At 37.9% G+C, this 15704-nt stretch overlaps 1 protein-coding gene across 1 annotated transcript in view; it reads right to left on the minus strand.

Annotated features, from left to right (window-relative positions):
* TUBGCP5 (tubulin gamma complex associated protein 5) overlaps positions 1 to 15704 on the minus strand; it is a 29278-nt gene that overhangs the window by 4950 nt on the left and 8624 nt on the right. Inside the window, exons 8-19 of the mRNA XM_054975006.1 lie at positions 14447 to 14536; positions 11969 to 12062; positions 9452 to 9698; positions 9128 to 9330; positions 8441 to 8556; positions 7281 to 7549; positions 5984 to 6182; positions 4575 to 4763; positions 3025 to 3207; positions 2120 to 2204; positions 1872 to 1992; positions 216 to 397 (exon numbers count right to left, since the gene is read on the minus strand). Of these exons, the coding sequence (XP_054830981.1) occupies positions 216 to 397; positions 1872 to 1992; positions 2120 to 2204; positions 3025 to 3207; positions 4575 to 4763; positions 5984 to 6182; positions 7281 to 7549; positions 8441 to 8556; positions 9128 to 9330; positions 9452 to 9698; positions 11969 to 12062; positions 14447 to 14536 (1978 nt within the window). The remainder of the gene's footprint in view (positions 1 to 215; positions 398 to 1871; positions 1993 to 2119; positions 2205 to 3024; positions 3208 to 4574; positions 4764 to 5983; positions 6183 to 7280; positions 7550 to 8440; positions 8557 to 9127; positions 9331 to 9451; positions 9699 to 11968; positions 12063 to 14446; positions 14537 to 15704) is intronic.

Below are 15704 nucleotides of genomic sequence, written 5' to 3' on the forward strand. Positions count from 1 at the left end.
TCAGCAAAACTCAAAATCTGAATAGCTATTAAAGTGAAAATATTTGTCCAGCTATTAGACTGTCACCTCAGTGAAAAGGATTCACTTTTCCTATACAGAGTAAAGTTTGTCAAATTTATCTTCATGCATGTCAGGAACCGTTCTGGATGATTAACAATTACACACACTAGAAATTAAATTCTTAACCATATTTATGTTATGATAGTAATACATACCCTAGTCATTATGTAGTTGTGTAGGCTGTTAACAAAATGCATGAGTTTCATCCTTAGAAGGAACATGCGATGAGTTTGTTGTTTTATGGACTCTACCTGGGATCCAAACTGAGGAAGCAGTTCTTGTTCAAATACAGTCACTCCGCCTTTACTTTGAGGCTTTTCTGCTGCACTGACTGGCTCTTCAAAGAGGTTTAGACAATGGAAATAACATTAGGAAAAATATCGAAACCAATTCTATTGTCTTATGGCACCATCTAAAGTTAATCACCAGTACTATTAATATTAACTACCACAACATATTTTTCTACATTCAGCCATTTAAAGGAATCCATGGACTCCTATCAATATCAGAAAGATATTGGATTAATTACTGGTTTTTATTTATTTTAAACCTGGATATTACCATTCTTCTTGCTAGAAGGCCAAAGGCACAACCTGATACCAGCTCCAGCCTAGCAACACTTTATTTAAATCTGCCTAGCATTCTACACAATATGAAGACAAGAAGCCTGAATCCCAGAGAGCTCAAAAATGGTCTCACTCTTCTTCTTGGTCCTAATAAATATATTACATAAGCTTTGCTCTTGAATCATACTGCTGCTGTTATTTTTAACTGAAAAGTTAACAGTTCTCAGTCAAATTCTGTATTAAACAGCAACAGCTGATCTGAAGGATCTGTTCAAACAGCAGAGGGCAGGGTTGCCTTGATGTAAATAGAAGACAAAGGTTGAGACAACCTCAGTCATATATATGCTCGCTATTTATTACCACTAAAAAGAGCAGTAGTCAAGTAGTAAAACTAAGGAATGAAGGAGGCCAGCATAAAAATCACTAAGAACATCAAATCATAGTACTATATTACTGAAACTTGTAAGAGAAATCTGCAGCCAGGGATGTGTCAATACCAAATTGTGGCACAGAAAGCAGAACTAAGCATCAAGAGTATTTCATCTCCTCTGAACTATAATGGCTACAAACAACAGATAGAGGGGGCAAGGTGTTAATGCTCAGCATAGTTTTTGCCTGCCACTATATGTTTATTTATATCTCACCTTTGTCCCCAAATGGGACTTAAAAACAATTTACATTGTTTTTATCCTTACAGCCACCCTATGAGGTAGGCTACGAGTATGTGACAGGCCCACGGTCACCCAGAAAGTTTCCACGACAGAGTGGGAATTCGAAGCTGGGTCTCTCAGTCCTACACTCTAACCATGAGACCATTAATAAACCGTATACATCTCACAAATAAGCAGATCTGCATAACCCAAATCACTACTTCAGGTGGCAAAGTTCCGTTTCTTTGCAGAGATTTTAAATTATATTTAACAGAGAACCCACAGCTATGCTTACAGTAGACAGACAAACAACCATGTCTACTTCATTAGGCAGAAGACTATCCCATTTGCTCTGTCCTTTTCACCAACTTTCCTTGGCATATAGCTTGCATTGTCTCATATATACCTAGTTCTTCCATTATCTCCTCCATTCCCATACTTTGCTTCTATTCTTGTTTCCCCTTTCCACCCACTGAGAAGGAAGCATGGGAGGTAAAGAAAGCATTCGGGTTCTGTAGCACCTCAAAGCATCATAGCTACCAATTTTTAGTACATTTTTCTAAGCACACAATTAAGAGTCCATTAATTTCCTTACCATGAAATCTTAATACGTCCAGACTATATTTGGCCCACTTTATTTGTAACAACAGAAGAAACACTTGATTATAAATTTTTTGACACTCTACACTTATAACTATATCCACTGGCCAAGGGACCTAGGAGAGGAAAAAATTACATTGATGAAATCATTTCAATTTTTCCTCCAATTAGTTTTCTGTTACTTCATATTCTGTGTTGTGACTTATTTTACTTCAGTTGATTGTTTTTCCAATTGCCTATTACCTTATAACTCAGTATTAAACCATCCAAGGTATGAACTGGAAGTTTTTTCTTGGCAGTATCAATATTTTCACATGATATAGACAGCCTAAGGTGAGAAACACATGTTAGTTAGCAATACTTTGATATGGAGGGAAACTTTGCATCAAATTCAAATCATTTCAGACAAAAAAAATCAACCCAGCAATAATGAATTCAGTTGCAAACTTTATAATAGATTAGAGTAAATGCCACCTTCTGGACAAGGGATAGATACCTAACTACTATTTATCAGGTAGCAGTCATACATTATTATACTGTATTTGATCTTTGAGAACTGTGAAGGCTGAATGACTTCCTCCTAAAAATCAAATCATTTACCCCTGGAACAAGATATTGTAGTGCTTGCAAACATTACACTATCAGTCAAGGCACTAATTTCCTACCAAACTACAAAAGTGTAAATCCAAGATCCTTCTCTTTTTGAGGCAATGAATTCTTACTGAAACAGAAAAGGCATCCCTTACCCAAAACTTTCCATTCACAAAAAGAGCTGTTTCATCAGCTCAGCCATAGATAACATCTAGCACTTGGTCAGATGTGTTCATGCCATTCATTTCTCCTATTCAGATCAGGGGCTTAACAGAACACGGCCCTAGATTGACTTCCCTCCTCCCATTTCTCAAAGCAAAGAGGTAGAACCTAAACCAGACTTGCTGGAGACAGCAAGCAGACTTCTTGAGAATATGAAAAGGACAGAGAAAAGGGGTTCCATGCTTAGCAAGATGTTTTGATTAATATTTTAAGTGTACTTCTCTGCAAACAGCTTCCAGAAATTATGTACTCTTCATCATTTCCTTGTTATACATAGACAAGCGTTTCATTTCCCCCTACAATTTATACTGCCATTATACTTGTATTCTTATTACCTTAAGCTATCTTCTGGGTAACGTTGTCCAACTGCTTCTTGGAGCTGAACATTAAGGAATGGCTCACTCTGCCATGTATCCTTCTCTCTTATTTTATCAAAAATTGATGTGTAGAAGTCATACATGGTATCACCAGCCTCAAGTAAGAAAAAGTTTCTCATTGCTTGCAAGTACTCTACCAGCCTAAGCAAGAAACAGAATCACTTTTCAGATCTCACTTCATCATTCTTTGTAATTCAATGTTCCAATTAATACTTCAGTATTTCTAAAGGAATCTCTCAAATGTATGCAGCTCATGGAAGTGTGCTCTCTTACTCTTCATGCAGTGCAAGTAAGCAGCATGGTTTGAGTGCCCTTGCTACAGTTTTCACTGTATATTAGTGTCTGCCCACCATTCATTATCCCCTCCTGGAGGCCACACAGCTTCCTTAACTTGGACCTGTGGTATTTTCACTAGCTTCTTTTCCTTAACTTCCTAGCCTCCCTGTCTTATTTTTTCCTCAGACACCTGTCCATTCTATCTACTATTTCTAACCAGTCCCATTTTTATTCCAGTGCATATACAACTTAAGTCTGTTAACCAATAAGCCTCCTAGCTTATTGGGGAGAGGGAGCCAGAAAAATTCAGAAACACTTTTTTTCTGGGACCTTATTTTCAATTTTTCCAATTGAAAAATTGGGAGATTTGGGAGAATACTTAAAAGAACTCCAATGACTATTTTTTTCTTTTGGAATGAGTGAAATCTTTAAGATGTTAAAAATTCACTCAAAATGTATAGCATGAAAAATGTTATGTGAGATAATCTAGAAAGTTAGATATACTATAGATTTATCCAAGGTATTTTCAAGGATATGTTGCTTATTTAAATACAATAGTTTTGGCAACAATATGCTAAAATATATTTATTAAGAAATTATTTGAGCTCAGAATTTTCAATCTTAATATTGATATCCAAATATGCTGGTCATTATACCTATTGAGACTGTATGACTGTTGAGGCTGTCTTTATTTTACTATGCTTTTCTTCAACAGAAAGTTTGTTCTCCAGTTTTACTGTTATTTTTCCTATCACCTAACAAAAATTAAGACAGCATGCTAGGACCATGACCCCAGGCCAGAGACCATATCCAAAAGGCTATGACTACTTACTTTGCAGTCATTTAAAGCGAACAGAAGAATCCCACTGTAGAAAGAAAGATCTCCTGAAGAATCACAAAACTTGGCTTATCTACACAGATTTACAAACACACACGTATTTATTTTATCTGTATTTTCCTTCTAATTTTGCAAAATTTTGTTCTCATTCTTTTTGCCCTATAACAAATGGAGGGCACTAATCTAACTCCCTTGCCTCTTCCCACACTCATCTTCTATTTCTACATTATCAGCTGCTTCCTCCCCAACTCAAAGTAGCTAATCTTCCAGGAGGACTGGATCCTATGCTGAGTGAGGCAGCATTAATTACCAACTAATAGAAATCTAAACGCAGACTAAGCATTTTGCAGAAACTGACCACATGCTACAAGTGCCAATATATTTAAACTCTCACCTGTAATCTTTCTTCAAAGTCTGCATTAAATTTCCACAGCATTCTAGATATTGCTTGTCTATGTGAGGATAAAGACAAGACCTCAACGTCAGTTCAAATGTTTGGCACGTAACTGATTCAGAGGATCTATCCACACAAACATCATCGCCAGCAAACTTCTCATGAAAGTCACTTTGTTCCAAATACAATCTGCAGAATAAAAATATTGACTTGAAATGTCTTTAACATGGCAGATGCAGTTACCATGCATGCAAAACTATGAATTAACTTTTCACAGTTAATTACAATACTTTCCTCAGTTCTTGAATTAAGATACTCAAAAGTTCAAAAGGGGATCGAATACTCTGATGCCACAGGATTGGCTAAACAAGCTGGAGAAGTTACAAGGATAAAAGACATTATGGTGTTGAGGTCTAGCTTTCTACTTAATTTTTAACTCTCTATCTGGAGTCTACCAAACACTGTGATAGTGGGGGGAATATATGAGTTTTGTTAGCACCGATTAGCTCTGCACACCTATACAGATAGCTAGCACCTTGAGGCCTGCAACATCAGGAAATATGCTCTGGCATCTACAAATTTCAGTGGAGACTGCAGCCAATATATCTCCCTACTAGCCACTCAGATGGTTACAGAAATCTAGACATGGCTATAATGATATCCCAGAGAATCTTCTGGAATGCTCCAGGACAACCACCATCCCATTCAAAAACTACCATCATAACACCCAAAATTCCAGTTTGGGTGGAATAGCAACACTAGTAATAATCTGTGCTTGAAAAGCTGTGATCTAAGGGCTTATTTCCAGACAAAACCTTTAATCAATGCCAGACTTCAGTGCTGCAGCCAATAAAAATTTGCAGCAGATTTGTCTTCTTACTATAATCAATGAGTAACCTTTTTCAAGGATCCCTCACCAACTGGAAAAACAAAAGCAATCTAACCAACTTGTTCCACATCTTCCTTGGACTGGCCAGAGGAATGCTACAGGCTCCTTACTCCTTGGTCTGCTACTCCTATGAAGAGGACTAAGGGCCTTAGAATAAAGTCTTTATAAAATAATAGCTGACAAACTAAACAGAATTATGTATAAAGTGAAAAAGTTATTTAGTGAAGTAAGACTAATAGCCAACTCCCTACTTTAAGAGGGTTCCCCTCATTCAAAATACAAGGGAGTATTTGAGAAATAAGAACTAAGCAAAATATAAGCAGACCTTGTCTTCCAATGTACCTTAAACTGTATATTTTCTATGTTACTGTATGTGTCATTTTAAATTGTTAAATCTTACTTTAAATGATTTTGATATATGAGAAACAGAAACTCCATAACATCTCTCTCTGGTGGAATCATCAAATCTTAGTCTTTAATAGAATAGTAAAAAACAATTATTTTGCCCCACTTCAATTACCTTGCAAAATTGATAGCCAGCAAGGGATCATGAACATCATCCAACTCCAAATGCCTTTCTGCAATAGACTGCATCTTTATCAGACTCCGTTTGGTTGCCTGCTGTTCTGTAATAACCTCCTGAACAGGTTCTTCCCCGTGCCGCAGCCGCGACTGGATGGATTCCAGAAATAATGTGTACAAGCTCTTCCTTTCTGCATCTGAATTTGTAAGTGAAGTGTTATTCAACTTGTTATTGGTTTAACCCAGAACAAAAAGCTGCAAGTTAAGCACCTCATGCTGTTAATACTGCAGGGCACAGCAACAGAATATAGTTGATCTAACAAAAAATTGTCTTTTTGTGATTCTCATACACTGTTATATGCCTACAAAAAACACGAACCTCGAACATGCAGGCTACATATTTACTTCTAATACTATTTGTGATGTCTTATCCAAAAAACTAAATAATATTGTGGTTTGACATATTTCACTACTAGTTAGGGTACCATTTTGAAGACTTTATTCACTGGCTCTCTAATTTATTATTCAAGGCTCAAGCACCAGTGCAGTTATAACACACCAAACCATATAAACAACACTGCAATGTACAGAGCAGGGCCCAAGAAACTTCTGCCCCCTATAGCTTTTACACATCTTCAGCATGAACTCCTATGGCCAAGCCAGACCTCTTAAATCATGATGAAGAACATTATGTCTACAAAGATTTGAAGACTGAGTAGTACCAATTCACCAGACCAAGTTTTCATTTCATACTGTTACTTTCTTGTAGTCACCACAGACTCAGTCACAATAATTTGCTTGGTTCTTGACTGGCTAACATTCACCAAGCCAAACAAAACTTAAGACTGCCCAAGGCACACTGGGACCACTTTACAAGAAGAACTTCCACGTGAAAATCATGCAAAGATAGTAAACACACAAACATGCCACCCATCCACAGAGGTCCAACTTACTTAGGTGATTCAGCCCTTAAGACAGGAAAGAAAATGTATACTAAACATTTTGTAAACAAAAGCCTGTTCTCTGGGCTGACTGTAAATCTTTAATAATATCATATTTAAAATTAAAAGTAGCTTACAGTCAAGAATGTAAAAATTAATATTAACTCTGAGAGACATATAGGTAACTGTATTTGAACATAAATATCTATTTGGGAATCTGCAGCAAAACCTAGCCTTTTCAACCACATGTGAAAGCACACATCTATGCAGTGCTAGGACAGTGAAGGACAACTACATGTTGCTAAAAACCAGAGCTCACAGTGTTCTCCTTTACCCAGCCTAACCATTTTTCACCTCTTGATGCAGCCTGTTGTGGAGGCCCGTCTGTGCACTGCAAGTTCTTTAACAGCTGCATGGACTTCCCAGCCATGATGATTTGCTTTAGTACTGGTTTTAGGAAGGAGACCATGGTGTGCTGCCTGCTTGAAGGTGCTTGATCACTGCCAGAACTGGCACTCGCATTATCGCTCATTTTCTCTTCATTCTCAGTCTTCTCAGATACACTATACAAGGTGTAAGTGGCGTACCAGAAGTCCCTATGGTTAACTGGAACATTTTTGTTTCTGCAAAGACAGATGTGAAATCATTAGCTTTCCCTTAGGGAGAAGTGCTTCCCTATTAATAAGTAGCCTGTTGGGCGAAAATTATCATAGATTATCTTAACTAGGATGTCAACTGAAGGAGAAAACCATTCTAGTTTTACTTTACAGAACACACTAAAATTAAGAGCATGCTTAAAATCATTCTATTAACAGATTTAATGAATACTCTACCATCATCCTGGCTTTACAGATCAACAGCAGCCAAAATGGATGAGGCTGTCAAATGTCTACACATCACTATGCAGAGTTTTTCAATACAGTTAACTAGAGTGAAAGAATATTACACAGCAGAAAACAGCGAGGCGATTGTAAGAATCATGAAGAAGATCACTGTGATAAACACTACATGCAAAGATCTAGAAAGGGATCAGTACTTCAATGCTTAAGATGTTCAGAACAATTATTTTGCCTGTAAAATATTTTGATGCCCACAATCCAATCCGACTACGCATACTTGAAGAAAATTTGTCACTGAAAAGTTTCTCCAAGATGTACTTTGCTAGCTATTTTATGAATAGAAACTGTCAGATGAATTTGATTTTGTAGAACCAGGTGCTAGATCATAGTGTCAAACTGTCAATATTTTCCTTTGCCAAGGCTAAACAGAGCAAAAGTCAGTTGCTTATTTTGACTTTCTCTCACTGACAGCAGTACACAGTCATGTTCACATGGAGCTTCCACCACCGGGTTTAGGAACAAAGCTCCATGACAGCACGGGATGTGTGTACTTTGCAACAAGGAAGTCCTTACAGATGCTGGGTTGATCGACAAATCACAGCTATTGTCATCAAGTCATGACTTGCTGTCCTAATGAAAAGCATCGTATCCTAGGCAGGTGTTCATTAACCCTACCTCTGAATTATAAATTCTTTAGCAGGATCAAACAAGTTACCATGGACAATCCACTCATCCACTGTCTGTAAATACGGTCTTACTGTTTCAACCCAGAGAGAAAATAAAAGGGAAACCTGCAATGAAGTTTTAAAAAAAGATTATTAGGATGTTACAAATATTACAGGTATTTGCTAAAAAGAGAAAATGAATTGGAAAAGCAGATCTGTCCTCGGGGGGGGGGGGCAGGTGATGCTGGCCTGCTGCAGAAAACATCAGTCAATGAAGTGAACCAGGTGGAGAGGATTTTTCTTTAATGGCAGTACAGGACAGTGAGGGAGGCTGCCCCCAAGAAAGGCAGGGAAAGCCCCAGCCAACACAGGAAGACAGTGCAGTGTTTGGGGCGCCTGCCAGTGTTTATGAATAATAGTTTATAAACAATGTTTTGCACAAGGTTGCAGGCTGTGGCACACTGGAGAATCCCTCCTGTAATATACTATTAAATGCAGAGCAGCCTAAGATGATAATTCTTAGAATCAAAACTTTTTGCATACTGCACCAATGATATTTGTAAAGTAGTTATCTGGAGAATAGTAAGACATTTCCAGTAAGGTGAACCAAGGGATTAATAAATTTCCTCTTCAGATGATGGCAGTAATTGCTTATTTTTCCTATAGGTATTATAATGAGATAAGAGCTTCTACATACTGTTTGTTCAGAGGCTTCTCCAACGTTGTCATAGTCGAGAATAGCTTTGTACAGTGTATTAAGCAAATGAGATGCTCTTACAACATTTCGAGTGTCAGGTGGTACTTCCGCAACGCCTGTGCTAAAAATTTTATGAAGCACTTTCAGCTGTGCTAGTCGATGTGACAATTTATCTATGACTATGGAAAGAGTTATTGTTGTGTCTGCAAAACAGATACATGATTAAAATGCATGGTTTTTTAAACACACATCTTGCATGTTCACACCAGATTAAGACTTTTCACTAACTTCTCTAATATAATCTGAAAGGGTTTTTTTTTTTACCTTTGTGGATAATGCACTTCTCAATTTCAGTAAGTTCTTCTTTGAAACTAATGAAATATTTATAGAGAGCCAGCATGAAAGCTTGATAGGTTCTAAATGGGGCTTCTGCACATTTCTTGGGAGTGGAAATGATTCCAGGCATTATGCTTTCTGAGCTGTGACCCATCACTTCATCAATAAATTTTTGTAGCCTAAATACAACTTGACCATATGCTGCAATCCGCTCCAGCATTGATCTTAAGGAATTCTATGAAAGAAAGAAACGTTTTTCAGTATTGTTCTCTAATGAAAGTTAAATTATCATTATATCCAATTCTGAACCAGGCCACAGAGTGTGGATAAAATACCACATGTCAGGGATATGTCAGGGATAAACAGCAGTTATTGTTTTGCAAGCCTAGGGGAAGCATCTGGTTTACAGAGAAATATGAAATACAGACAAAATACACTGGGGGTTAGAAAAACCCCAACATCATAAAAGCAAAGTCTGCTTGTTTAAGAAAAGCATGCCATAGAGATCGCACTAGACTGTATTATGAGGTCCTGGTGACCATTTGGGGAGTTGCTAGGCAACTGACAACCAACACTGTCAAAGATTCCAAGTTTCAGTTATAGTGCTGGGTACAGTGTGGAGAGAGAGACTAAACCTTAAAGAAGAGAAAGGGAAGGGAAGCCTGGAAGTGGACAAGCTAAAAAGGGAAGGAATGGGGAAAAGGCGACGGGGGCAGCAGCTGAGTGAGGGGAGTAGCAGCTGCTAGGTAGAAAATCATAAAAGGTAGGTAAGTGCATGGGAAGGAAAAGTGCCAGTATTGCTTGAGGGAGCCAAAGAGGGAATGGAGAAATTAGACACCTACCCACAAGAGGTTTCCCATTTGTCAAATCTAAATTATATGATGCTTTTATAAAGCACTTAAGATTCTATTTATATTAATAACCCAACATATAAAATCAGTATATACATTTGTTAGCACTTTTTGGAAACTTTTTTTTGAAGTACCAAAACTTGGTATTCTCTGCAGCAAGATCAAAAAGAGTCCAGTAGCACCTTTAAGACTAACCAATTTTATTGTAGCATAAGCTTTCGAGAATCAAGTTCTCTTCGTCAGATGCATGGTACATAAACTGGTCAATGCTCTCCTGGCGTGGGCTTTCGGGGACCACAGTTCTCTTTGTCAGATGCATCTGATGGGGAGAGCTGTGGTTATCGAAGGCTTATACTACATAGGAATTGGATGGTCTAGCTATTTTACTGCTGCAAACTAACAGGGCAAACTCCCTTGAAGCCTCACTCAAGCCAACTGACCCCAAAAGGACACCAAAAGGAGATGTTTACATTTACTAGCAAAGGAATATTTTGATTGCACCCTCCCTCTCTCCCCCCCTAACTGCATCTTCTCTCTTCTCTCTCCTCCCCTCCTCTTCTATATTTGACCAGTTTATGTACCATGCATCTGACGAAGAGAACTTGATTCTCGAAAGCTTATGCTACAATAAAATTGGTTAGTCTTAAAGGTGCTACTGGACTCTTTTTGATTTTAGTACTACAGACTAACATGGCTAACTCCTCTGGATCTGCGTGCAGCAAGAGTTACTACTGTGTTATACCAATACAGATAAAAGCACATGACAATAACCAATACTGAGTAATACCAGGCCAAGCTCTTGTTTTCTCTAGATGAACTTTTAAACTTTGCATGAACTGTCTGTGTGTTTTTTCTATGTGTTAGGTAATGCTAACAGGTGTGCTTTCATCCTTTGACAGTTAATTAAAATAGTGGACTCTATCAAGATTAATGTTCCTCTATCAGAGATTCAACCAATGGTGATCGCTCAACTTAACTTTTCCTGACACTTCTCAGAGATTTGTAGTTTTGTTTTGCAGATCTGAGTATGGCGTAATTTTTTACTAATTGGAGGGTTGTACTATAGAAATTATGAATATTCAGTGAAGCGTCAAACTAATCATTGTTTGTTTGTGCTATCATGTGAATAGACCTTAAATATTTGCATATGATGAGGTATAAAATTGCAAACACAGATAGAATGGTAGGGCTCTGATGGAAGAAATCTCTTAAGAGAATTTAGGTGAGAACTTATCTTTACCTATGTATTTCATAGAAACTTTGATTATGTTAAACTTGGAATGTATTAAGAAATGTTAGCAAACTTATTTCTCATTGCCTTTCTGTGTTCTGTTTTTATAGGATTTATATTAATAGCCATTTATATTTTGATTACTGGCTTCATTAAAAAACTAGGGTGTATTTTCAATAAAGTGAAATAAACTCTAGACAGGTATCTGTGTGTTTGATAAAGAGTTGCAAAGCAATATTGAACCCTATATAAATAAATGTACTGATAAACAGCTGGTTCAAAGAACTTATCTGTTTGACAGGTCTGAAAACTAATTGCTGTAAGCTTTCCCGGAGAGAGATACATCTTTCTCTTGGCTAGTAGAAGCTTAGTTTCAGACACGGGCAAAAGCTCATTACAACTGGATCAGATCACTTAACTTACATGAGTCAAATGGGTTACCATGATATCATTTCTCACTGTAATCTTTCCTTCATTCAGTTGAAATATAAAGAGGTTTTTTACGCCTGAAAGAAGCCTGTAAAAAAAGGACAGACAGTTAGAATAACCTTGTTTTCTGTGAGTAAGAAATTGTCATAGCCACCACACCCCCACCAAGGGAGCAGAATGTAATTCAGAGACAAATAAGACACAACCAAGGTCCATTTGCTATGGGTCCCCTATGTCCTTGAGGAGCCTGGGAGGAGGTCAAGAAACAAAACATACTTCTGAGAATCAAGGTCCTTTGCAACCCAGGTTAACATGCTGCCACCAGTTCCTTCTAGCTAACCATAAGCTTAGAGAACAAGGAAACAGTCTCCAGCTGTACTGGGTGTTAATTAAGAAGCCAGCCCTGCAAGGTAGGTTACTTGCAGACTGAGTTCCACAAAAACAGTTATTTGGTAGCTGAGGCCAAAGTATTGGATTTTCATTGAAGCCCCAAAAGCCAATTAACAGCACAAAAGTATAATTAATACAATTTATTAAGAATTGCGCAAAAGATCACTTATATAGAAATTGCACAAGACAGGAAAGGAAATAAAGTTTAAATCGCTAACCTAAAACACTTAACCAGCTTTGTTACCTAACATTCTAGATGTTACCTTGTCAGGTCAAACTACAAAGTCCAAACCAGAATCACAGAAATCCAAGGTTCCAGTCTTTCACTGGGACCCTCGATGTCCAAGAATTGACCAGCTACCAGTTTGAGCAAGATGGCTAAAGTCAAGGCCAAGAGCAAGATGGCTCAGCTGACACCTAAACCAGATATTAGGCCAAGAGCAAAGAACAAACTGAAGACCCCTTTCTTATTCTATGTTGCCTGCAACATGATCTGATCCTAAAGGTCCAATCAGAGTGTTGCTAACACAGGTGGCCATGTTCCTCTGCAGCTGAGACATGCCCACAATCAGAGCAACTAATCCCCATGGCACTCTGCACACTCATGAGACAGAATGCAGGGGATGAACCTCCTGCTCTGTTCTCAGCCTTGATTGTCTCTGAATAATCTCATTCACACCTGGATCCTGTGAACACCATCTTCAAGCTTACCTCTCTGGGAACAACTAGCCCTGAGTTTCAGTAAGTTTCTAGAGATTTCCCTTACGACCTGACTAAACCAAAAGCCTGAACAAAAGTTTTGTCAGTCAAAAAATAGGCTAAGAGAGGCCAGTTTCTTGACAACATTTATTTCAAAAGGAATTATTATTAACCCCAGATTGCACTTGTGTATTGATGACACGGTGGGCCCCAATTTATGAAAAACTGATAAATTTTCCTATATATCAGAATCTCTTTAACTTGATATAGTGTATCTCAGATAACTTCTTCTTCAGGACATTCATGCTAAGTAAGCCAATTCACACTGTGGCTACTGAGAGGATTATCTGTGTTGCTTTCACCGCCACACCTGCATGTTAGCAATAAGGCTTCCCTACACTGGAGTTTTCTATGCGTTTTCCTCAATATTTCCCCCAGCTTGTCTCCAGCTTCTCTCTTTAACACATGCTATGCAGGGATTCCACATTGGCTCTCAGGGGTGTGGCTGTCATAGCTGCCATGGTGACTCACCCTCCCCCCCCCTTTTGTTTTTTTTCTTCATGCACATGCTATACTGCTCTAACAGTTCTATTAAAATTAGAAACAAGTAAGTGGCAATATGATTGTTACAGCAGCATAGTGCTATAGCACTAACATCTATTGCTGCTTATTGAATAGAACTATTACGGCATTATTGCAACAGGTCGTTATAGCTATAGCAATTACTAACTAAAAAACCTCAAAAGCCCTCCAGTGGCATAGCAGGAAAAAAATGATGGGAAAATGGTGCTTGAAAGGGAAAAACAGCAAGAGAATGGCACTGATGCGGGTGGTACCTCTACAGGGCATGAGAATGCATACCATTCCTTCCAGATAGCATATTAACATGCATGGACTTCATTATTTCCCAAAAGATCAAAATAAAGTAGGTTCAGGAAAGAGCACATTGAGGAAAACATGGAAACAGGATAATTACAGCACATCACTGTGTGGAAATCCCACCCCACCTCAAAAAACACGCTTGAGTTTGGAAGCAAAGGTGGAGAAAAACATCTATATGGAAGCAGTGTGTATCATCACACTTAAGTGAATGAAGTGTGCACAAAACCAATAGCAAAGGCCTTTGACAAGCACTCCTACAGCAATTAATTTGAAAGAAAAAGATTCCAAGTATTATTTCAAGAGCCAATGTCACTTAGGAAAAGAACCAAGCAGTTATTATTCATGAAAATGCAGAAATATGATGGGAACAGTTCTCTCTTCTCTGAACTTGAGTATCACTGATACATCAAATGTTCAATTAAGACTTACAGAATTAAAACTGTTCCACATCTCAACTTGCAATACATTTCAAGTGGCAACTGCTTTGAGCTTGCTGCTTACCAAATGGTTTCACGAATGACCTGTGTTTCAGTGACAAGTATTCTCTCTTCTGGCATGTACAAAGGATCACTATTATATAAGTGCTGTTCCCTAAAGACAAAAATTACATTTTGTAACAACTGGCATTACCACTAAAGAATATCAAATATCAAGTTTTTTCAATCAGTTTTTCTTCAGCCACAATGGAGTTTTAAAAAGTTATGAAATACACAGTTAAAAGAACCATTCAGTTTTTAAAAACATTCAGAAAAGCATAAATATAGGGATGTGCAATTTGGGTTCAAAATTCAGCAAAAATACTGAATTTTACCTGATCCAGTAAAATTTGATATTACCAAACTTAAATATGCATTACCGAATAAATTTGGTAATAAATTTGGTAATACCAAATTTAAGTTTACTGAATTTATTTGGTAAAATTTGGGAAGTGCAGCAGCACTGCTCCTTGCTGTTCCTTTGCTTTCCAGGTATCCTGAAAGATTTGTGAAGTGTGCACTTTTAAAATGTGTTTTTAAAATAGGCTAGCTGTACGTATCTCCATAGGGAATAATGGAGATTGGAGGTGGCTGGGGGCACTTTCTTTTGGGGGGGGGGGAATAAAATGGCCCTCAGGGTCCAATCTTCATGAAACTTGGAGGTTCGTTAGAGGACAGTTAGGAGTAGGATTTTGCTTTCAAAATGCCACCCCCAGTCTCCTGGATAGGCTCCATAGTTTTCCCCATAGAGAATGGAGATTGGATGTGGCTGGGGGCACCTTCTTTGGGGAGGCATAACATGGCCTCCTGGGGTCTAATCTTCATGAAACTTAAGGGGTAGGTAGAGGACAGTTAGTAGTAGTTCCTCTGCACATTTGGTGAAATTTGATCAAAAAAAGACACCCCTCCCAGACCACCAGAAATTTCCGAATTGAGTTTCCCATAGAAATCAATGGCCAAATTTCACCGATTTTGCTCTGTATTACCAAACTGGAGAATGAATTTGGTACTTGGGGAATACTGGTTTTTTTCCCCCGTTCAGTATTACTGAACCAATAGAATTTTTTCTAGTGCACACCCCTACATAAATATATGAACCACTGTCTTTATTGCCTGAAAAGCTCTTGCAGGTTTATTTTTTAAAAACTATTACACTATTTTTTACATGGGTGTCCAGTCTTTGAGATTAAGTAGGTGCACACCTGGTTCAGTAATGCTGCAGCACCAGATATTCCTAGTTATTCTACACTCTTCAATACTTATTTTAAAGAACTACCTTCATC

This window comes from Eublepharis macularius, chromosome 3, assembly GCF_028583425.1.
Source record: "Eublepharis macularius isolate TG4126 chromosome 3, MPM_Emac_v1.0, whole genome shotgun sequence".
NCBI lineage: Eukaryota > Metazoa > Chordata > Lepidosauria > Squamata > Eublepharidae > Eublepharis > Eublepharis macularius.